This window comes from Oncorhynchus gorbuscha, linkage group LG25 (genome assembly GCF_021184085.1).
Source record: "Oncorhynchus gorbuscha isolate QuinsamMale2020 ecotype Even-year linkage group LG25, OgorEven_v1.0, whole genome shotgun sequence".
In the NCBI taxonomy this organism is placed as follows: Eukaryota; Metazoa; Chordata; class Actinopteri; order Salmoniformes; family Salmonidae; genus Oncorhynchus; species Oncorhynchus gorbuscha.
This window is the reverse complement of record NC_060197.1, coordinates 23480286-23503653: the sequence shown is the minus strand read 5'-3', so window position 1 is coordinate 23503653 and position 23368 is coordinate 23480286. Positions and strand designations below refer to the sequence as shown.

The window sequence follows — 23368 nt, the reverse complement described above, 5'->3', positions numbered from 1 at the left end:
TATGACTCACTACACTGCAACATCACCACACCAATACCGCCCTGACAAATTACTGTCTGACTCTCTGCTGCCCACTAGAGGACACACACACACACGCACACACGCGTGCGCATGCATACACACACACACGCACACGCAAACGCACACACACACCAATACCACCCTGACAGCTTTATTGACTGACTCTGCTGCCCACTAGAGGTGGGGACTGCAGTCCATTCATAAAAACAGATGGGGGGAGGGAAGAAAATGGTTAGGATCACCTAAATTCGCCAAATACATCTGAATGTACAAGAATTTGACTCTGTGAAATGGTGCTGCCCCAATAAACAGAATACACAGACAGACAATAAATATATGTGTGTATATCATACATAAGATGTCGCCTCGCTCCGAGCCCCTGTTAAGCAATGCAGGTTTCCTACTCGTGGAAATTCTACGCTTGACCACTGCCGCAGCGCCTTTTAGACACGGGGTATAAGGCCGTCTCCCATCCGCCATTCAGTAAAAGACCAGGATGACAATTTGCTGATCCCCGTCTAACAAACAAAGACTCAAGAGGGAAGTCCCCGGGGGGTTCAGGTCTGTACACCGTTGGTCCGACCAATCAGAATAAATGATGTGATACTGATAGTGTCTTTCAAAACCCTAATCAAAAAACGTGGATTGAGGGCAGCCTTGTCGGGAAACTGAAGGAGAGATGCTACTTACAAACACGGCAAGGTGACCGTGTGTTTAAACAGTACAATTACGACGTACGCGGATCTATAAAGACGGCGAAACACCAGTACAGGAACAAAGTAGAGGAGCAATTCGGCGGTTCAGACACGGATTGCAAAAACAAAGTCAGCCACGGCGCGGACATCTATGCCGCCCTACCGGACGAGCTTAACACTTTCTCCTCACGTTTCGAGGGACAACGACGACTCTGAGCTGCCCGAGAGCCCCTGAAGGGAAAACGAGGGCTTGTGTACTTATGTAAGTCGTTCAAACGTGTCAACTCTCTAGCTCGGGCCGCTGTCCACTGTCATCCCTGTGCCCAAGAAGTGGAAATAACTGAACCGACAAGCGTCCCCGCAGCACTCACCACCGTCATCATGAAGTGCTTCGAGGGGCTCAATAAAGACCATATCACCTTGGTAGGCGGAATTGGAGACAAATGGTAGTGGAGTTGCTGTGTGGGAGATAGAACGATGGTCAAAGATAAAAATATAAAAAAAGTTTTTTAAAGTAAAAATTAAACATAATAAAAAGTACATTTGAATGACACTGAGGGGCAGTGTTTTTACAACTAATGCCGGTTTGCCTGAGGCTGACGCCGTGCAGGTGTTTGTACACATGCACATACACACACTCTCTTTAAAATAAACACTTACAAGAACACACACATACATGTAATAGTGCCAGACATGCACACAAACATATACAGTTGGCATTGCTGTTATGATTTCAGTTGTCCTTGATGTCCTATGTTTTAAATGTTGCATTTTGTTTTATTATATTTTCTTGCGTTGTTGTTTTGTTCTGTCTTTTCCTTTTTTCTCTTTTAGTTCATTCTTTTGGTTGTTGGTGCATTGGGGGATTCTTGGGGGGAATGGAGAATGGAATTAATTGTATTTTTTATTTTTCTTCTTGGGTGGGGGCTGTGGGAGGGGTCTCGAATGGTTGAGGGACAGCTATTGGGGAACTGTGGGGGGATCTTGGAGGGTTCAGGCTCATGTTTTTTGGCCTGGCGGTAGATCGGTCAACATGCCCTTGAGCAGGGCATTGACCCTGGATGCTTCTGTGTATCGCTCTGAATGGGAGTCTGTTGGATGACTGGTATGATGTAGTTGTTGAGCGGCTTCACCGCAAGTATATTGCATGTTTCGAATATTCAATAAATAAAATAAAAAAGGCAAATATCACCCCCTTCCACCTCTCCAATTCGCCCACCACGCTGACAGATCCACTCTGCACACTGCCCTCACCCACCTGGACAAAAGGAATGCATATGTGAGGATGCTGTTCATCGACTACAGCTCGGCCTTCAATACCAGTGTCCTTGAAGCTCACTGCAAAGCTCACGGCCCTGGGACTGACTGAACTTAGGTCTTGGACTTCCTGATGGGCTGCCCCCAGGCGGTAAAGGCTGGCAACGTTACCTCCTCGACACTGATTCTCAACACGGGGGCCCCACAATGGTGCGTCCTCAGTCCCCTCTTGTACTCTCTCCCTCTCCCTCAACGTCAGCAACAACAAAAGAGCTGGGGGTTTAGTCGTGATTGACCTGAACAATTTTGCCAGAGGGGAGTCGTTGGAAGAGGGGGAGACCAGGTTAGAATGGAACAGCAAGGATCTTTCCTGCACATTGACCTTTCCCTAGAGTCGTGCAGGACCTTAACGGAGGGCAGGTGGCAGCTGATAACCCTCTCAGCAGACCGGACAATCCTTTGCAGTTTGCCCTTGGACCAGGCAGTGATCGAGGATGTGAGGATGGAATCTTTTGCTGTGTCTACACAGGCAGACCAATCACATCAGATCTTTTCAAATCAGATCTTTTTCAGAGCTGATCTGATGGTCAAAAGACCAACGAATGAAAAAAAGATCAGAAATGGGCTGCCTGTGTAGAACCATATCAGTATTGTCTGTGAGAGTTTGATAGCGATAGTCATAAGTAAAGACGTGCAGGTAGGTGATCGGACACACCAAGCTTATTCTGTAGATAATGTATTAGAAATTGTAAAGCTTTCTCATTTCCTATATTGCCTTAGCAAGGCTTTTACAATACACCAGGTATAATTGAATAGGTAAATCTAATATTATTGTTCCTCCTTTCCTTATATACTGTTTTATCCGTGGCTACTGTTTACGTTGCCCCTGCCAGTACTTTATTTTGTTCCAAATAAAACCACTTGAAAACACCACACAGCCCGTTGAGAGCTACAGTACTTTGGTGGCGCCTAATTGAACAACAATGCAACTAAATGTATGAAAGCTATGTCACTCACAGAACTGTTTTGGATAGTAATTTTCTTTAATTCTCTTTGGGATCCAATTAGTTATTCTAATTAGGTAAATACAGATGTAAAATGTTTTAGTATTCAGGAACAAGCACTCAACACGCACACGTTTTGCCCTGGTTGAGACGGAGGGAATGGAGTGTGATTGAACAGACAAGACACCTAAAAGCTGAAAGCTCTGTCCTCCAACCAAGGACCTTCCTTTTGACTACGATATATACTTCACACCAGCCTGTATCATTGATAACTTCCAGATATCAACTGCCATTAAGATATACAGGTACTGTACAGTACAGCTCAAACTTGTCTTGGCTGGTTGTGATGTAAATTATGAATTCACACGTTGATATGCTACAGTTACTGGCTGATGATGTATCATAAACTAAAGCCAATGGATACAATTGTACTATAAGTTAATGAAGAGTCAGGAAGCATGTATTCATTCGTCTTACAGAGAAAGGTCATTGAGTTTACTGGAGCCACAATACCCAGCTCTTTTCTCTGTGAGATGGAGCACGACAGCGTCAGTCTTCATTGAGTTCATTGAGTTCAACGATCTGAATCACCTTTCACCTAAAGTACTGAATAACAGACATACTGTATCAATTAGACAGCAACCGGGATTCATGGTGCTTTCATTCATGTTTTCCATGCAGCGCACACACACGCAGGATTGGAAATGATGCAGACGATTAAACTCTCATTTCCCCCCCCTTTTAGCTCCACCTGCTTCAGTTATAAATGGATACAGTAATGAGAGAGAGAGAATGATCAGCGACATTCTATTCATTTATTCTTATTGATACTGATTTGCATTTCATAGTCATGATGAATCAGTGATTTGATAGACTTGTCTTTACAAAAATGTATAATGATTTAATAAGAAAACATTTATTCCTGTAATGTCCCATTATAAATTCTTGCATCATCACAATCGTAAAAAAAAAAAAAAAAAATCATATTAACTTCTGGCTGGCTTTGTTCCAATCAATCAAATCAATATAAAAAGTATGTTAGATACTGTATGATATATAATGTATATTGATTACATGGTTAACCCTCCCCCAGGGGGGTATGTTTAGTTTTTCCCCTAGCACTATAAAGCTGATTCAAATAATAAAAGCAAGATAATGTGGAAAACCCTTCTAAGTCTAATTTGCAAACCCTTCTCCAAGTCTAATTTGCAAACCCTTCTCCAAGTCTAATTTGCAAACCCTTCTCCAAGTCTAATTTGCAAACCCTTCTCCAAGTCTAATTTGCAAACCCTTCTCCAAGTCTAATTTGCGCACTTTCACTGGCCTCTCTTTTGCTCTCCCCATCTCCTCACATCCCTCTCTCCAGAACCATTTGTTCCCAGTACTCTCTACACCTCGTTATCCCTGTGTATCCCTCACAGAACTCCCTCATCCCCTCCCATAGCGACTTATTCAGATACACATGAACCATCACCCTCCCCTTCACCTCCTTCCTCTCCCTCACTTTCTCAAAATGGCCGACAAGTGCAGTCTTTGCTGAAACTAGATCAGTTCCAAACATATCGATATTTAATCTCAGCGATCCTCCCTTATACGGGATTGGATAAGGTGGAGTGTAAAAGCTGAGGAAGGCAGGTCTTTCCTGCTTGTCGGCCAACCAGGTGAGGTTTCGCCTTGCTAAGATCTCAAGGTTGCCTTCGATTGGTTGTAAGGCCTGCCAGTCTTGGATAATGGCACCACCAGGAAGTTCAACCCTGGAGGGGAGTTCAGGATCAAGGAGGATGTTCTTCAGGTGTTGCTCATCCTCTATCAGAAACATTTGAGGGACGGACACACCTGGCTCACTTCCTGTGGTGGAATGTAGTTTGTTCCTCAGGTGTGAGATGAAACCCTCGAAAATGTCGGCCTCCCCGATGACTGAGAGTCCAGCCTAGAGAGAGAGAGAGACGGAGATAGATTGAGAGGGGATGGGGTGGAGAGAGGGAGATAATGAGGGAGTGGGAGAGAGAAAACGAGTGGGTGAAACAGTGACAGCAAACATATATATGAGGGGGATGAAGCGGAGGTAGATGTAAAAAGAAGAAAAACGGGGGTGGTTTGAGACCTTAGTTACGAGTCCATTGTGGTGTTTGTCCCCTTGTGAAAGGTGCAGCAATAGTTTGTGTGTGTGCATCTGTGTATCTGTGTGTGTGTGCGCGCGCAAGTCTCTTCGCAATACAAGCACAGCCTATCCCTAACAAGCTCCCTCAGAAACTCAATGAATAAATCATCCATTCAACTTTATTGGCCCATAGGGCTGAGGTCAAAAGTACAGCACTATATGGAACAGGTTCCATTTGGGACGCACTCTTTGACTCAGTTAGATTAGATATAACTTGTCTCCATGCGGTCCGCAGTCCTCAATGGGACTACTGCTGCAATAAACCAGTCTAAGTGTTTCCATTAGTACACAGCACTGTTTCATATTGTATTCACCACACCAGTACCCATGACACAGGCTTGCATCCCAAATTCATGCTGTAGTGCACTGGAGCCCTATGGGCCTTGGTCAAAAGTAGTGCATTATATAGGGGATAGGGTGCCATTTAGGACAAAGACACATGCTGTTTCTTCCTTTAGTCAGGTGTTCTTTGAAAGGCAGTTGTATAGAGCACCACACAGCCACACGCTGAGACAGACTTTTAACCACTGTGTTTCCAGGTATGAGATACTGACATTTGGGCTGCTTTTTAGGAAGAAATAGGACATGCAGACAGACTGCACATTTGCCTTTCAAAAGGCTTTGACACAGAAGTAAAAATTCAAAAAGGAATTTGTGGTTAATGTTAGTATAAGAATATTCTCAAGATAAATACACAACACAGAGGAATAGGATTAACGATCAAAATGAGTTGGTTTTCAGTTCAACATCTGTTTAGGATCTGTGGGATGTCAGTCTTGACAGCTACGTTCTGTGCATTGAGCCGGGGGCAGGAAACTTGTTATTTGGTTATTGGCTCAGTTGTCCTGCAAGGACTTCTGATTGGTCAACCCCAAGCTAGGATGGGGGTTATACAATGGCATCTTTGTTCGGTGGGGAAAATCTGAGGACAGGGGAGACTGAACATCTGAACATCTACCTCCCAGCATAACACCTTGATTTGTCCTCACTGAATAAACCCATTTGTCTCCCCCTGATTTGCTTTGGAGTTTGTGTTATTCAAGAATAACATAAATTGCTAACATTAGGGTTGAACCAGTATGTGGACATGAAGATAGGGTTAGGGTTGAGGCAGGGGTTAGGGTTGAGGCAGGGGTTAGGGTTGAACCAGTATGTGGACATGAAGATAGGGTTAGGGTTGAGGCAGGGGTTAGGGTTGAACCAGGATGGAGACATGAAGATAGGGTTAGGGTTGAGGCAGGGGTTAGGGTTGAACCAGGATGGAGACATGAAGATAGGGTTAGGGTTGAGGCAGGGGTTAGGGTTGAACCAGGATGGAGACATGAAGATAGGGTTAGGGTTGAGGCAGGGGTTAGGGTTGAACCAGGATGGAGACATGAAGATAGGGTTAGGGTTGAGGCAGGGGTTAGGGTTGAACCAGTATGTGGACATGAAGATAGGGTAAGGGTTGAGTCAGGGGTTAGGGTTGAACCAGGATGGGACATGAAGATAGGGTTAGGTTTGAGTCAGGGGTTAGGGTTGAACCAGGATGGAGACATGAAGATAGGGTTAGGGTTGAGGCAGGGGTTAGGGTTGAACCAGGATGGAGACATGAAGATAGGGTTAGGGTTGAGGCAGGGGTTAGGGTTGAACCAGGATGGAGACATGAAGATAGGGTTAGGGTTGAGGCAGGGGTTAGGGTTGAACCAGGATGGAGACATGAAGATAGGGTTAGGGTTGAGGCAGGGGTTAGGGTTGAACCAGTATGTGGACATGAAGCTATAGGATTAGGTTTAAGATGGTTTCTGTTTGTGCTGATATCAAAACTTGGGTTGCACGGGCCTATTGCAACTTCCTCCTCGGTCTGCATGTGTATATGGAAATTCAGTCTGGAGAGGGTGGGGGAACATGGGGCGGTAAATCAGTCTGGTCTGGAGAGGGTGGGGGAACATGGGGCGGTAAATCAGTCTGGTCTGGAGAGGGTGGGGGAACATGGGGCGGTAAATCAGTCTGGTCTGGAGAGGGTGGGGGAACATGGGGCGGTAAATCAGTCTGGTCTGGAGAGGGTGGAGGAACATGGGGCGGTAAATCAGTATTCAACACTACTACAAAACATAAAACGCGCTTCTTTCTACGTCCACTTGCGTTGCAGCTGCAGTGAATGAGTAGCCAAGTGTATCGATCGCCCTGCGTTTTTATTATTATTAGCAGCCTGTCGTGTGCGACTTGAGTTTCACCATCAGGTGGAAGACTGTCCTCTCTCTCTGGTCAGTCTCACCGGAGGAAAGGAAGGAGAGAGTAGAGACCGTGAGAGGTGGACCCCTCTGCTGCTTTCTCCCTCCCTCCGCTGATACGAACGCCGTGTTTAAAAGAAAAACTGGGAACTCTGAAATCTTTGACTTCCGACTTCAGTGCATTCAAGACAACTGGGAACTGGATTAGACTGGGAAATAGTTTTGAAAGGTTATACAACTCGTAAACTATCCAGTAAAATTATAAACTATAAACTGTCCAGTAAAATTGCCCAGCTGTGCCTCGCAAGTGTTACACAAACTGGTCCTTCTGTAGCTCAGTTGGTAGAGCATGGCGCTTGTAACGCCAGGGTAGTGGGACCACCCATACGTAGAATGTATGCACACATGACTGTAAGTCGCTTTGGATAAAAGCGTCTGCTAAATGGCATATATACATATATATATATATATCTATTTTGTTATCAAAACTCGAGTTTTGAAATATAATATGGTCTGAGAACAACAATATTGGCATATAGCCAATGTATTAGGCCTACTGCAAACGTTATTTCTACAGAACTGTTTTTACTATGTTAATGTAAAAATGTTTAAGTCACTCTCTTCGTCCGCCCACGTGTTCTCGCACACCCCGAGAGCTTCTGGTCAGCGGGGTGGTGGCACCGGGATCCTCATCTCTCCCAACGGTCATTCTCTCTTTCTCCCCTTACCCATCTGTCTATCGCCTCCTTTGAATTCCATGCTGTCACAGTTACCAGCCCTTTCAAGCTTAACATCCTTATCATTTATCGCCCTCCAGGTTCCCTCGGAGAGTTCATCAATGAGCTTGATGCCTTGATAAGCTCCTTTCCTGAGGACGGCTCACCTCTCACAGTTCTGGGCGACTTTAACCTCCCCACGTCTACCTTTGACTCATTCCTCTCTGCCTCCTTTCCACTCCTCTCCTCTTTTGACCTCACCCTCTCACCTTCCCCCCCCTACTCACAAGGCAGGCAATACGCTCGACCTCATCTTTACTAGATGCTGTTCTTCCACTAACCTCATTGCAACTCCCCTCCAAGTCTCCGACCACTACCTTGTATCCTTTCCCTCTCGCTCTCATCCAACACCTCCCACACTGCCCCTACTCGGATGGTATCGCGCCGTCCCAACCTTCGCTCTCTCTCCCCCGCTACTCTCTCCTCTTCCATCCTATCATCTCTTCACTCTGCTCAAACCTTCTCCAACCTATCTCCTGATTCTGCCTCCTCAACCCTCCTCTCCTCCCTCTCTGCATCCTTTGACTCTCTATGTCCCCTATCCTCCAGGCCGGCTCGGTCCTCCCCTCCCGCTCCGTGGCTCGATGACTCATTGCGAGTTCACAGAACAGGGCTCCGGGCAGCCGAGCGGAAATGGAGGAAAACTCGCCTCCCTGCGGACCTGGCATCCTTTCACTCCCTCCTCTCTACATTTTCCTCCTCTGTCTCTGCTGCTAAAGCCACTTTCTACCACTCTAAATTCCAAGCATCTGCCTCTAACCCTAGGAAGCTCTCTGCCACCTTCTCCTCCCTCCTGAATCCCCCCCCCCCTCCTCCCTCTCTGCAGATGACTTCGTCAACCATTTTGAAAAGAAGGTCGACAACATCCGATCCTCGTTTGCTAAGTCAAACGACACCGCTGGTTCTGCTCACACTGCCCTACCCTGAGCTCTGACCTCTTTCTCCCCTCTCTCTCCAGATGAAATCTCGCGTCTTGTGACGGCCGGCCGCCCAACAACCTGCCCGCTTGACCCTATCCCCTCCTCTCTTCTCCAGACCATTTCCGGAGACCTTCTCCCTTACCTCACCTCGCTCATCAACTCATCCCTGACCGCTGGCTAAGTCCCTTCAGTCTTCAAGAGAGCGAGAGATGCACCCCTTCAGAAAAAACCTACACTCGATCCCTCCGATGTCAACAATTACAGACCAGTATCCCTTCTTTCTTTTCTCTCCAAAACTCTTGAACGTGCCGTCCTTGGCCAGCTCTCCCGCTATCTCTCTCTGAATGACCTTCTTGATCAAAATCAGTCAGGTTTCAAGACTAGTCATTCAACTGAGACTGCTCTCCTCTGTATCACGGAGGCGCTCCGCACTGCTAAAGCTAATTCTCTCTCCTCTGCTCTCATCCTTCTAGATCTATCGGCTGCCTTCGATACTGTGAACCATCAGATCCTCCTCTCCACCCTCTCAGAGTTGGGCATCTCCGGCGCGGCCCACGCTTGGATTGCGTCCTACCTGACAGGTCGCTCCTACCAGGTGGCGTGGCGAGAATCTGTCTCCTCACCACGCGCTCTCACCACTGGTGTCCCCCAGGGCTCTGTTCTAGGCCCTCTCCTATTCTCGCTATACACCAAGTCACTTGGCTCTGTCATAACCTCACATGGTCTCTCCTATCATTGCTATGCAGACGACACACAATTAATCTTCTCCTTTCCCCCTTCTGATGACCAGGTGGCGAGTCGCATCTCTGCATGTCTGGCAGACATATCAGTGTGGATGACGGATCACCACCTCAAGCTGAACCTCGGCAAGACGGAGCTGCTCTTCCTCCCGGGGAAGGACTGCCCGTTCCATGATCTCGCCATCACGGTTGACAACTCCATTGTGTCCTCCTCCCAGAGCGCTAAGAACCTTGGCGTGATCCTGGACAACAACCTGTCGTTCTTAACCAACATCAAGGCGGTGGCCCGTTCCTGTAGGTTCATGCTCTACAACATCCGCAGAGTACGACCCTGCCTCACACAGGAAGCGGCGCAGGTCCTAATCCAGGCACTTGTCATCTCCCGTCTGGATTACTGCAACTCGCTGTTGGCTGGGCTCCCTGCCTGTGCCATTAAACCCCATCAACTCATCCAGAACGCCGCAGCCCATCTGGTGTTCAACCTTCCCAAGTTCTCTCACGTCACCCCGCTCCTCCGTTCTCTCCACTGGCTTCCAGTTGAAGCTCGCATCCGCTACAAGACCATGGTGCTTGCCTACGGAGCTGTGAGGGGAACGGCACCTCAGTACCTCCAGGCTCTGATCAGGCCCTACACCCAAACAAGGGCACTGCGTTCATCCACCTCTGGCCTGCTCGCCTCCCTACCACTGAGGAAGTACAGCTCCCGCTCAGCCCAGTCAAAACTGTTCGCTGCTCTGGCTCAATCACCACCTTCCGGAGACACCTGAAACCCCACCTCTTTAAGGAATACCTAGGATAGGATAAGTAATCCCTCTCACCCCCCCCCCTTTAAGATTTAGATGCACTATTGTAAAGTGACTGTTCCACTGGATGTGGATAAGGTGAATGCACCAATTTGTAAGTCGCTCTGGATAAGAGCGTCTGCTAAATGACTTAAATGTAAATGTAAAGTCATGTTTAAAAAAAAAATCTTGACTCGATTTGATCTCGAATCAAAAAAGGTTGGTGACCACTGGGTTTGGGGGGGGGGGAAATCATGCAATCTGTTCTGTGGCTGAATTCAAGTATTTTTGTTGTTTTATGTAACCCTTTTGTAACGAGGGCCCACGAGTTCTGTTAACAACAGTTCTGTTATTGACAGCATCCCCTTTCAACCTATCACAAGGCCAATAAACGGATCTCCCTTTATGACTCTGAATGGCCCTGAGGAGGTCAGGAGATAGAAAACAGATGCCATTGGCAAGTCAGCAGAACATCTTATGATCTGCACGTGTTACTGGATAAACGACCAATCAGGATTTTGAGTGCTAAGGGACTTTTTATTCCTAACCTTTGTCAGAAAGAGAAAATGGCACCAATAGCGCAAATTACATGTAAAAAAAATGTTTTATAAACACTGTATTAAACTGAAGGACTCATAACATGTTGTTATAACTTGAAACATAATGTAAAGTTTTCTGATCCTCCAATGTAAAAAAATAAAATAACTATAACGGACAATTTGCCGTAACATGAATGTATGCACTTTTACACAAGGAGTGTTAGGTACCTACAGGCTACGCATATCATGTTAGAGATTGTGAAACTACCTTCTGTTCAAGAAAAACATGATATATAAACACTTATGAGTAAGTCTTATACCCTGACTACACCAAAATACTTTTGCTAAATAAATTTATAAATCTATGCTATTCAATTATTGCACCCAAACGTTAACGAGCGTCTGCGTTGCCAAGGGCTAAAATAGAAGTCCTTTATTTCTGACGCAGATCGCGCTGCAAGTCCTGCCTCTCCCATCTCCTCATTGGTTTATAGAAGCAGGGACCCACGTGCCATCTCGTCATTTGTTATACCCACGTGGGTGATTGACAGACGAACTGAGTTGCCGGTCGTCATGGTAATACTATGAAAGTGTAGATGCCAATCACCATATAAGTTCAAAAGATGAAAAGCCTGGAAGGAGGAGAGATGACTAGAAATGATTCGGTTGACCGTTTTATGTGTGGATTAATTGTCGGAGTTGAGGACCTTGTGCATTTCAGGTAAAATAATGTTTATATACCAGGACAAATTAGCTAGCAACAGCAAGCTAACTAAATAGGATAAATTAGCTAGCAAGTGCAAGCTAACTAGCTAAATTGCCATAAATGATTCGTGCTTTTAGTTTCAAAAAATATTTTTACCCGCGTGTTGTGATCGTGTTTGGTGTAGGGGGACAAAATAAATGTATGCACAATGGCGCACGCGCTCATCCGGTTTGGGTTCCGTGTCAGGTTTATCTCAGGCTGGGGATGTTGTGGTGGATTGTCTTGGTGAAGGTAAGCGGGAGAGTCTCACAATGGGCTCTGGGAAACAGACTGAATGGGATGGGTAGAAGGTAGGTGGAGAGGTTAGTATTGGGGAGGGTTCAGAAGGGAAACGGTCAGGATTGGTTTTCCCTTTGTTTTGTCCGGTCATCACAACTTTCTCCACCTTTACCCCTTTTCTCCATAGTCACCACCTCAGAGGTCTTGGGGTGTATTGGGTTGGGTCCCTGTGTTGGATTGTGGTTGAGGGTTTGGGTTGTGGTTGAGGGTTACGGCAAACAATACCCTTCAAAACAGTTTTCTACACCACTCATCAAAAACGTTGAAGGTTTGTACAGTAAAGTAAATTATACAGTAGTATAGTATATATTAGTATAGTATGAATTATAACTCACCCGTCTCCCTAGCTCTGTGAATTTGGATAATGTCTGTGTGGGCCCAGCTGAAGGCTCTTCAACCTTGGTTTGTCTCTTGGTCCTGACGCTGGGGTACAGTTGCTGGATGTACTGGTCAGCAAATCTGTATATGTATACATTCCGTACATTCGTCTTTAATTTACGATTTAATTTTCTTTTTTGTTGTGTGTCAAAAAACAAATCTATAAACAAATAAATCATAAAAAAAGATCCGCAAACCTCTGGATAACCCCAGCCACACCGCGACCCCTCTCGCTTGGACACACCCTCAACCCCTCCACCACTACTGTACACCCCTCGTCAACGATTAGACCAGACACCAGTGCCACCTGGGGTAGAGGGAGGGATGACGATGGATTTAGGGATGGATAGAGGAGGCAGAGGGAGGGTGTGAGGGATGGTAGAAAGGGAGAGAGGGAGGGATGGATGGAGAGATACGGAAGGAAGAAATGGGGATGGATAGAAGTTGAGAGAGAGAGAGCACTACACGGACCAATTTGCCATCTCTGCGTCCCAGTATAACCGCTCTGTCAGGCTCAGTCATCCAATCGGCATATCGATGAGGCAGGTAGTCATTCCCTCCATAGATTTGAACAGAAATGGACATGACGTCATCATAGTCCTTTTGTTCAGCCACCCAGAATGTCAGGCCGTCGCTCTCCCCAACACAGCTACCTGCCATGGTTTCTGTCTGTAAAAGTTGGTGTTTACAAACAATGGAGTAAAGAATTATTGGCTACATATCAGTGGTCACTAACTGGTCAATCGCGATTGACTGGTTGATCTCAAAGACATTCCTAGTCAATCGGCAAACATTTCTGTAAAAAAAACACAAAAAACGAGGCCGCCTTGCATTTGGTTTTATTTATCTTTGCAGTTTTTTTTATGTTGTTGTTTTTAGGGGGTGCTGGCGGTAGGTGCCCAATCAACAGGCCTAGTGTTCCCATTTTCCCCCCCGGAGGGTCCAGAAAGCAACTCAAGTGCACTACAGGCCTACTGCTGGCCAATCGGATGGCTCAGATTACAGTGTCTGCAGTAACGTAGCAGGTATAAAAGAAAGGTACAGCAAAGTTGATATTGTGAGATTTCAAAACCTTGACTAGAGACACTTTCAAGGAGTACAGCAAAGCGCTGCTGTTTTTGTGAGCGAGTTCATGTTTTACTTCCTACTCAGCACTGTCAACACTTTTTATTCAACACTTATGAGCAACAAAATGCAACGTCTTCCTACTTCCACTTGCGCTACAGCCAGCACTGCAGCTGTAATGAATGAGTAGGAAAGTGTATCGATAGGCTTGCGTTGTTATTATTAGTGGCAGGGGTCTTTTTCAATATCGAGGAATATTTCACTCTCTTCATCGGTGTAACAACATTAATTTGTGCACGAAGCAGAAATAATGCTGTTCCACTTGAGTTTTGCCATCAGCTGGAAGACAGAAGAGGTGTGAAGTTTGCAAATGATTCATTCTTTTTTAACAACGCTTTTGACCTGCTAGTGACTCGTTCATTTTAGTCGTTATTTTGACCTGCTAGTGCTGGCCGCAATGAGTCCTTCAGCAGGATTAACTTCTTATGGCTGCAGGGGCAGTACTAGGTAGCTTGGATGAAAGGTGCCCAGAGGTGCCCAGAGTAAATGGCCTGCTCCTAAGTTCCAGTTGCTAATATATGCATATATGCATTGGTTATGTTGCACTTCCTAAGGCTTCCACTAGATGTCAACAGTCTTTAGAAACTTGAATGAGGCTTCTACTGTGATGTGGGGCCGGATGAGAACTCTGAGTCAGTGGTCTGGCAGAGAGCCAGGTCCTGGTCATGCGCATTTCACAGGATAGCGACCTGCGTTCCATGGCTTTTCTACAGACAATGGAATTCTCCGGTTGGAACGTTATTGAAGATTTGTGATAAAAACATCCTAAAGATTGATTCTATACTTAGTTTGAAATGTTTCTACAACCTGTAATACAAGTTTTCGTTCGACGTTCGGCTGGACCTGCTCGAGCGTTTGGATTTGTGTACTAAACACCATAACAAAAGTAGCTACTTGGACATAAATAATGGACATTATAGAACCAATCAAACATTTATTGTGGAACTAGGATTTCCTGGGAGTGCATTCTGATGAAGATCATCAAATGTAAGTGAATATTTATAATGCTATTTCTGACTAACTCCACAACATGGCGGATATCTTTATGGCTTGTTTGGGCTCTGAGCACCGTACTCAGATTCATGGTAGGCTTTTTCCATAAAGTGTTTTTGAAATCTGACACAGCAGTTGCATTAAGGAGAGGTATACCTATATTTACATGTCTAACAATTGTATTTTCATCGACATTTATAATGAGTATTTCTGTAAAATTATGTGGCTCTCTGCAACGTAACGTCCCAATGTAAAATGAGATTTTTTTAAATACAAATATGAACTTTATCAAACAAAACATTCATGTATTGTGTAACATGAAGTCCTATGAGTGTCATCTGATGAAGATCATCAAAGGTTAGTGATTCATTTTTATCTCTATTTGTGCTTTTTGTGACTCCTCTCTTTGGCTGGAAAAATGACTTTTTTTCTGTGAGTTGGTGGTGATCTAACAATCGTTTGTGGTTCTTTTGCTGTAAAGCTTATTTGAAATCAGACACTGTGGTGGGATTAACAACAAGATTACCTTTAGAATGGTATAAGATACATGTATGTTTGAGGAATTTGAATGATTAGATTTCTGTTGTTTTGAATTTGGTGCCCTGCACTTTCACTGGCTGTTGTCATATCGATACCGTTAACGGGATTGCAGCACTAAGAAGTTTTAATGCACGCTCCTCTGTCTCCAGAGACGTGCTCCGACCACCAACTTTGTCCAATGCGCGCAGGAAAATAGATCAAGAGCACAGAGATAAAAAATACATGTTTAGAAATTATAATTGATCGCATGGTGCAAAAATGACTGCAATTCATTGATTATTGAATGTTATGGATACATCTTTGTAGAACCAAAACTTATATTACACAGCCTCTGTGCAACAAACTAGTACTCGAGAACAAATAGTTTTGGGGAAGCAGTTTGCGAACGACTGTGCTTATCATCTTGCCTGGCTACACATACTCCTTGCTCTGGCCAACGCCCACGGACATTAGTTTCTTCTCCACAATGAGAAGTATGTAGCGAATAACAGAGCAGCGGATTCATTTTGTGTGTCGTCAGGCTAATTATCATCCTCACGGCAGTCAAGCAATGCATTACGCCAAGAGTCATTCATAATCTAGTCCAAGCATAGTGGTGGCTGCATCATGTTTTGGGTATGCTTGTTATCGTTAAGAGACGGGGAGTTTTTCAGGATAAAAATTAAATGGAATAGAGCTAAGCACAGGCTAAATCCTAGAGGAAAACTCAGTTCAGTCTGCTTTCCGCCAGACACTGGGAGATGAATTCACCTTTCAGCAGAACAATAACCTAAAACACAAGGCCAAATCTACACTGGAGTTGCTTACCAAGAAGACAGTGAATGTTCCTGAGTGGCCGAGTTAGATTTTCAAGAAGATTTAAGTTAAAACTATAACAAGACTTGAAAATGGTTGTCGAGCAATGATCAACAACCAATATGACAGAGATTGAAGAATTTTGAAAAGAATAATGGGCAAATATTGTACAATCCAGGTGTGCAACGGTCTTAGAAACGTACACAGAAAGACTCACAGCTGAAATTCCTGCCAACAGTGATTCCAACATGTATTGACTCAGGGGTGTGAAAACGTATGTAAATGAAATAAATTTGCAGAAATGTCTAAAAACATGTTTTCACTTTGTCATTATGGGTATTGTGTGTATGATGAGTGAGATGTTTTATTTTTTATTTAATCCAATTTGAATAATGCAAAGAAAAATGGTTAGAACTGGTTTTGTTCCATCATGCTCTAGCGATTCTTTGTGGCGGACCGGGCACCTGCAAGCTGACTTCGGTCGCCAGTTGGACGTGTATCCTCCGACACATTGGTGCGGCTGGCTTCCAGGTTAAGCGAGTAGTGTGTCAAGAAGCAATCCTCAGTATTCAATTCTCAGGTTTAAAAAAATATATATAATCAATAATTTATCAACCGGGACTGTAGCTTTTTCAATAGGAGAGGGAGAGAATGGCTGCCCCACTCTATTGCGCAAGAAAAACTGCGAACACCCAGAAATCCACTGACAGGAAGTGATCTTCCACTCATTTTTTCAAAATAAATGCCTGAAACTATGTTTAAAGACAGTTGACACTTTGAGGAAGCCATAGGAAAAGGAATCTGGTTGATATCCCTTTAAATGGAGGCAAGGCATCCAAGGAACAGAGTGCTTTCAGGAAAAACAGCACTTCCTTGGTGGATTTTCCTCAGGTTTTCACCTGCAATATCAGTTCTGTTACACTCAAACAATATTTTGACCGTTTTGGAAACTTTAGGGTGTTTTCTATCCTAATCTGACAATTATATGCATATTCTAGTTTCTGGGCCTGAGAAATAGGCCGTTTCAAATGGGTACGTTTAGCCAAAAAACAAAACTCCTTCCCCCTACACTCAAAATGTAATAAAACAAAGTATTGGTGAATTAGGCAATCGTTTCATTTCTTTTTCAGCTTCAGACTGGCCTATTTCTCACTTGAATCATTGTTTGTGTGTTTAATAGTTAATAGGCTTTATTACACGATGTAGTGGACTACTTTTTCAAAGTAACTTAAGTTAACAGTATTATTCTTAAAGGTAGATTTAGAGTAGCTTACCTTCTTCCAGTGTGAAGTAATTGCTTGGTAAACAGTATTTTCAGAGTAGCTTCCCCAACACGGGTCAGTGTACCACGTCGGTTCTAAAGCAATTCCGTGGCCTAGCTGTTACATTGCAAAGTCACTGTAGGCTGTAATTTACTGTAGGCTGTAATCAGACAGACAGCCAGGCAGCAAGTGTAGTTAGACATTCAACACAGGACAACACACGCAGGCTATGTCAGCCAATAACGAAAACCAATCAATTTTTGGCAATACAGGGATCCGTTTTCAATGCACCCCAACAAAACATACAACTTTGTTGTTGCAATGTTACAATTACTTTTCCATTAAGAAGTTGTTAAACATAGGGCTAGACTTGCAAACACTGAACATTATCACAATAGCAGACATTTTCTCATTGCAACTTTATCCCGAAAAGTAATATGATAAAGAAATATTAACATCATGTGTAAGGAATCTATATACAGAGACTGAACAACATTTCATACCTCGTGACTTGCTTTGAGTCGCCTGGAAATCCGTCAGTCCCGTGATTTTACGAGTATTCTGCCAGCAGCACCAAAAACAACGTCATAATTATATCGTAATGAGTAACCTTCAAAATAAAAGCCCGCATTTCAGAACATTGCAATATCGCTGAATCATTCAAATTATGCTTAATTTTCATCAATTGCCACTTTTATTGTCCCAACAATAAAAGGCCATTAGTAATTTCTGTCTCAGCTAATGTGGGGTGGAAAATGTGTTAAAAGTAAAGTGTGTTAAAATAAAGTTAGGACAACGATTTTTGGTACACATCATCTTTAAGGTGTCTAGTTTTGATATATGCATTTTCAATTACTCAACTTTGTTCAGTGTGGTTATAGAATGTGTAAACATGTTGACGGCAACAATAGTGACCGGCGGAATAACACAGTGCAGATTATACACATAGTTATACACATACATAGTTCTTGTTCTACCAAACCAACTCTGTTATTTCTTTTAGTTTCACTTTGAGTCAAGTTCTGGATATGTTGGGTCTAGGTGACTGCCCAGACAAGGCATGCAACATTGCATGTGATAGCGATTGGTCAGATTGGTCAGATATGGACTATGGACAGGCCATTTGCCAGCCAGGGTGTTGAATGCATATGCTGTTTGCATATGCTGCACCTATGCAAACAGATCTTGACAGGAATAATGTTATCAGTGATGATGACCCACCCCTCACCCTCACCAAATCCCTCATCAATCTACACACAATGCCCCATAATGACAAATTAAAAACAGTTTTTTTTAAACAACAGAAATACGTTACTTAGATAAGTGTTCAGACCCTTTGCTATGAGACTCAAAAAAAATTGAGCTCAGATGTGTATCCTGTTTCCATTGATCATCCTTGAGATGTTTCTACAACTTTATTTGTCTCCAACTGTGGTCAAATTTAATTGATTGGACATGATTTGGAAAGGCACACACATGTCTATACAAGGTCCCATGGCTAACAGTGCATGTCAGAGCAGAAACCAAGCCATTAGGTCGATGGAATTATCCGTAGAGGTGTGAGACAGAATTGTGTTGAGGCACAGATCTGGGGAAGGGTACCAAAACACTTCTGCAGCATTGAAGGTCCCCAAGAACACAGTGGCCTCCATCATTGTTAAATGGAAGATATTTGGAACCACCAAGACTCTTCCTAGAGCTGGCCGACAGGCCAAACTGAGCCATTGGGAGAGAAGGGCCTTGGTCAGAGAGTTGACCAAGAACCCGATGGTCACTCTGACAGAGCTGCAGAGCTCCTCTGTGGAGATGGGAAAACCTTGCAGATGGACACCCATCTCTACAGCACTCCACCAATCAGGCCTTCATGGTAGAGTGGCCAGACGGAACCACTCCTCAGTAAAAGGCACATGACAGCCCGCTTGGAGTTTGCCAAAAGACACCTAAAGGACTCTCAGACCATGAGAAACAAAAGTCTCTGGTCTGATGAATTCAAGATGAAACTCTTTAGCCTGAATGACGAGCTTCACATCTGGAGGAAACCTGACACCATCCCTACGGTGAAGCATTGTGGTGGGATATTTTTCAGCAGCAGGGACTGGGAGGCTAGTCACGATCGAGGGAAAGATGAACGGAGCAAAGTACAGAGAAATCCTTGATGAAAACCTTCTACAGAGCGCTCAGGTTCACTTTCCTACAGGACAACAACCCTACAGTAAGCACACAGCTAAGACAACGCAGGAGTGGCTTCGGGGCAAGTCTCTGAATTTTTCTGAATTTGAGTGCCCCAGCCAATTTTAGAATAAGGCTGTAAGGTAACAAATGTGGAAAAAGTGAAGGGGTCTGAAAATTTCCAAATGCACTGTAGACATATGCATTTAGTCCTGTATGTTATATGAATTCCAAAACATACATTAACTTACTGATGCTGTGTTGAATATCAGTTGGAAAGACAATACACCGTAAGACTTTTTTTGCTCACCCTGTTTGCTTCCAGTGTGAAATGAAAAGCCTTTCCATACTAGACTTTCAAGCACTCTTGTCCTTGCCCTGATGGAGGTGCCAAATACAGATTCTTAGCAGTTGACCGTTCGAGAAACCAACTGCATCAAAGGACACAGTGTGAGCATTGATGGACTGGCATACCCTTTAACGACCTAGATTAACCTAAAGGTGATGCTGATGGCTGCACCTTTACACATTTAGATCAGCTCAAGGCCAGCCTTAACATGAGCCAAAATATGCATCAATTTAATCGCTTGGCCTGGCAAATAAAACATTTTTGATGCAGTATCCTAGTAAAATCATGTTGCTACAGGTTTCTAACACTACAATTATGCAGAGCCTTGCAACGATCTTCTTAAACCCACATTGGTCGCAGTTAATCCAAAGATATGCCTCTTTGATTAGGGTGTTGGACTGATTCATGGGTCATAGCCCATCTCTGCAAATTGTAATTTACGAGAAAATGCTAATTATTGTTAATTGACCTTATTAGAAGTCCTGTCTTAGGGCCTCCTGAGTGACGCAGCGGTCTAAGGCACTGCATCGCAGTGCTTGAGGCGTCACTACAGTCCCGGGTTCGATCCCAGGCTGTGTCACAGCCGGCCATGACCGGAAGACCCATTAGGCGGCGTACAATAGGCCCAGCCAGGATTTCCTTGTCCCATCGTGCTCTAGCGACTCCTTGTGGCAGTCCGGGCGCCTGCAAGCTGACTTCGGTCGCCAGCTGGACGATGTTTCCTCTGACACATTGGTGCGGCTGGCTTCCAGGTTAAACAAGTAGTGTGTCAAGAAGCAGTGCGGCTTGGCAGGGTCGTGTTTCGGAGGACGCATGGCTCTCGTCCTTCGCCTCTCCCGAGTCCATAGGGCAGTTGCAGCGATGAGACAAGACTGTAACTATCAATTTGATATCACGGGGTAAAAAGTACAAAAAAATTATACTGTGTCCTAATAGCCTGGTTAATATTCATTGCATTTAACAGGTAAATAAAATTGATTTTCATTTTGATAAAAAAAAAACATTTAGCTTTGTGATTATTTTGTTGTTGTTGAGTGGGTATTTATTTCAGGACCATGGATAGTACCAGGTCATTTACAGCTGTGTTGTTGGATATGTACGACACGGTCCCCATCCAAAACGAACCATATTTGGTTAGTAAAGACCCTACGGAGTATTTTCAACCCCACTTTAGCTGAGACAGGTAGAATAGATATTGATAAAAGTCAGTTTGTCCGAGATAAATTTCCGTGAATCTACAGCCCTTATTTGATGTGTTTCTAAAATCCACTATGGGAAAAATGAATGGTGGAAAAAATGATTGGAACCATTTCCCTGTTTGACTGCTAGGTTTCATGGGTATTATGACACCTCCACTGTGTGGCTCTATTCCAGTGGGGGCAATAGAGGGGACAGAGCAAAAAGCCAGCAGCAGGCTGTGTGACACAGTCCCCCTCAAAAACGAACCATATTTGGTTAGTGGAGATCTGACTGAGTATTTCACACACCAGTTTAAATGAAACAGGTTGTACATGTATTTCACTACAACCCAATAAATATCCCATCTACCCCTCAAACTCAGCTCTGAACCTTGAAGCCATCTTTTTTAAATTGTTCCCCAATAATCAGGGACTGATTTAGACCGGTGCGCAATTATTTATCAGGTAGCACAGAAAACCAGCAGACTCCGGACCTCATAGGGTAGGAGTTGAATACCCCTGCCGTGTATAGTGTATTGTATTGCAGTGAATGGAGTGGGTGGAGTAAGGAGTCGCCAGCATTCTGTTTTGGAGACTCTATTGAGTAATTCCGAAAACATTCATTTGTATTTTATTAAAAGTGTATTTCTTCAAATACATTCTACACAATACATACCAGTATTTGTGTAAACGTTCAAAATAAATGCTGGTATAAAAATCAAATACATCAAATTAACAATTAATTTTTTAAAGGTGGTTGCAATGCTTTGTAAAAAAAGTTGTACTGCACCATAGTCCGAAATATATATATATATATATATACAGATAGATAGATAGATAGATAGATAGATAGATAGATAGATAGATAGATAGATAGATATTTTTTTCCAGTTTAGCATGTCTTTACAGGAAGACTCTTGTTTTTTTTAAAGAAAAGAAACCTGCACTCCCCTGCTGCCAGCATAATATTCTGCTGCTAGGAGAACAGTAATTGCTGAGTTTGAAGCCTTTCCCTTTCCCCTGCTGCAACCTGGACTCAGGTGTAGATGTAACATAATATAAGCAATCATGAAAAATCAACGAGTATGGCATTTTACATTTGTTATGGTTTGTCTTAATTTGTGGAAGTTCATCATCCAATATGTATGATACAGTTTTAAGTCGAAAGTTTACATACACCTTAGCCAAATACATTTAAACTCAGTTTTTCACAATTCCTAACGTTTAATTCTCGTAAAAAGTCCCTGTCTTGGGTCAGTTAGGATCACAAATGTTTTTTAAGAATGGGAAATGTCAGAATAATAGTAGAAAGGATGATCTTTTTCAGCTGTCATTTCTTTCATCACATTCCCAGTGGGTCAGAAGTTTACATACACTCAATTAGTATTTGGTCAAATGTTTCGGGTAGCCTTCCACAAGCTTCCCACAATAAATTGGGGGAATTTTGTCCCATTCCTCCCCACAGCTGGTCAGGTTTGTAGGCCTCCTTGCTTGCACACACGTTTTCAGTTCTGCCCACAAATTTTCTATAGGATTGAGGTCAGGGATTTGAAGCCATTTTGCAACAACTTTGGAAGTATGATTGGGGTCATTGTCCATTTGGAAGACGCATTTGCAACCAGGCTTCAACTCCCTGACTGATGTCTTGAGATGTTGCTTCAATATATCCACATAATTTTACTCCCTCATGATGCAATCTATTTTGTGAAGTGCACCAGTCCCTCTTGCAGCAAAGCACCCCCACAACATGATGCTGCCTCCTCCGTGCTTCACGGTTGGGATGGTTTTCTTCAGCTTGCAAGCCTCCCCCTTTTTCATCCAAACATAACGATGGTCATTATGGCCAAACAGTTCTATTTTTGTTTCATCAGACCAGAGGACAAGATCTGTGCAGTTGCAAACCGTAGTCTGGCTTTTTTTATGGTGGTTTTGGAGCAGTGGCTTCTTCCTTGCTGAGTGTCCTTTCAGGTTATGTCGATATAGGACTCGTTTTACTGTGGATAAAGATACTTTTGTATCTGTTTCCTCCAGCATCTTCACAAGGTCCTTTGCTGTTATTCTGGGATTGATTTGCACTTTTCCCACCAAAGTACGTTCATCTTTAGGAGACAGAACGCGTCTCCTTCCTGAGCAGTGGGATGGTTGCGGGGTCCCATGGTGTTTATATTTGCGTACTATTGTTTCTACAGATGAACGTGGTACCTTCAGGCATTTGGAAATTGAAGAATTTTCTGAAGTCTTGGCTGATTTCTTTTGATTTTCCCATGATGTCAAGCAAAGAGGCACTGAGTTTGAAGATAGGCCTTGAAATACATCCACAGCTACACCTCCAATTGACTCAAATGATGTCAATTTGTCATGCCTTGGTCATTGTATTTTGTGTTTTCGTTATATATTTGGTCAGGCCAGGGTGTGACATGGGTTTA

General features: G+C 43.8%; 1 protein-coding gene across 1 annotated transcript; it reads right to left on the bottom strand.

Moving 5' to 3' along the window:
• Positions 1-3778: 3778 nt before the first annotated feature.
• nat16l (N-acetyltransferase 16, like) lies at positions 3779-17835 on the bottom strand. Its single transcript, XM_046328535.1, has 7 exons — positions 17750-17835; positions 17259-17406; positions 13003-13200; positions 12729-12838; positions 12489-12612; positions 4267-4907; positions 3779-4166 (listed from the first exon to the last, which is right to left on the bottom strand). Exons 3-6 carry the CDS (start codon positions 13189-13191, stop codon positions 4326-4328), a joined length of 1005 nt encoding a protein of 334 aa, XP_046184491.1. The 5' UTR covers positions 13192-13200; positions 17259-17406; positions 17750-17835; the 3' UTR covers positions 3779-4166; positions 4267-4325.
• Between the last annotated feature and the right edge of the window lie 5533 nt (positions 17836-23368).

Bases quoted from the DNA above. Each gene is read 5' to 3' on its own strand.
- nat16l (XM_046328535.1), bottom strand. From the start codon at position 13,191: ATGGCAGGTAGCTGTGTTGGGGAGAGCGACGGCCTGACATTCTGGGTG. The intron at 12,613-12,728 runs GTTTGCGGATCT...ATACATATACAG, and splicing joins GTGGCTGGGGTTATCCAGAG to ATTTGCTGACCAGTACATCC. The intron at 4,908-12,488 runs GTGAGTTATAAT...CTCTCTCTCTAG, and splicing joins TCACAGAGCTAGGGAGACGG to GCTGGACTCTCAGTCATCGG.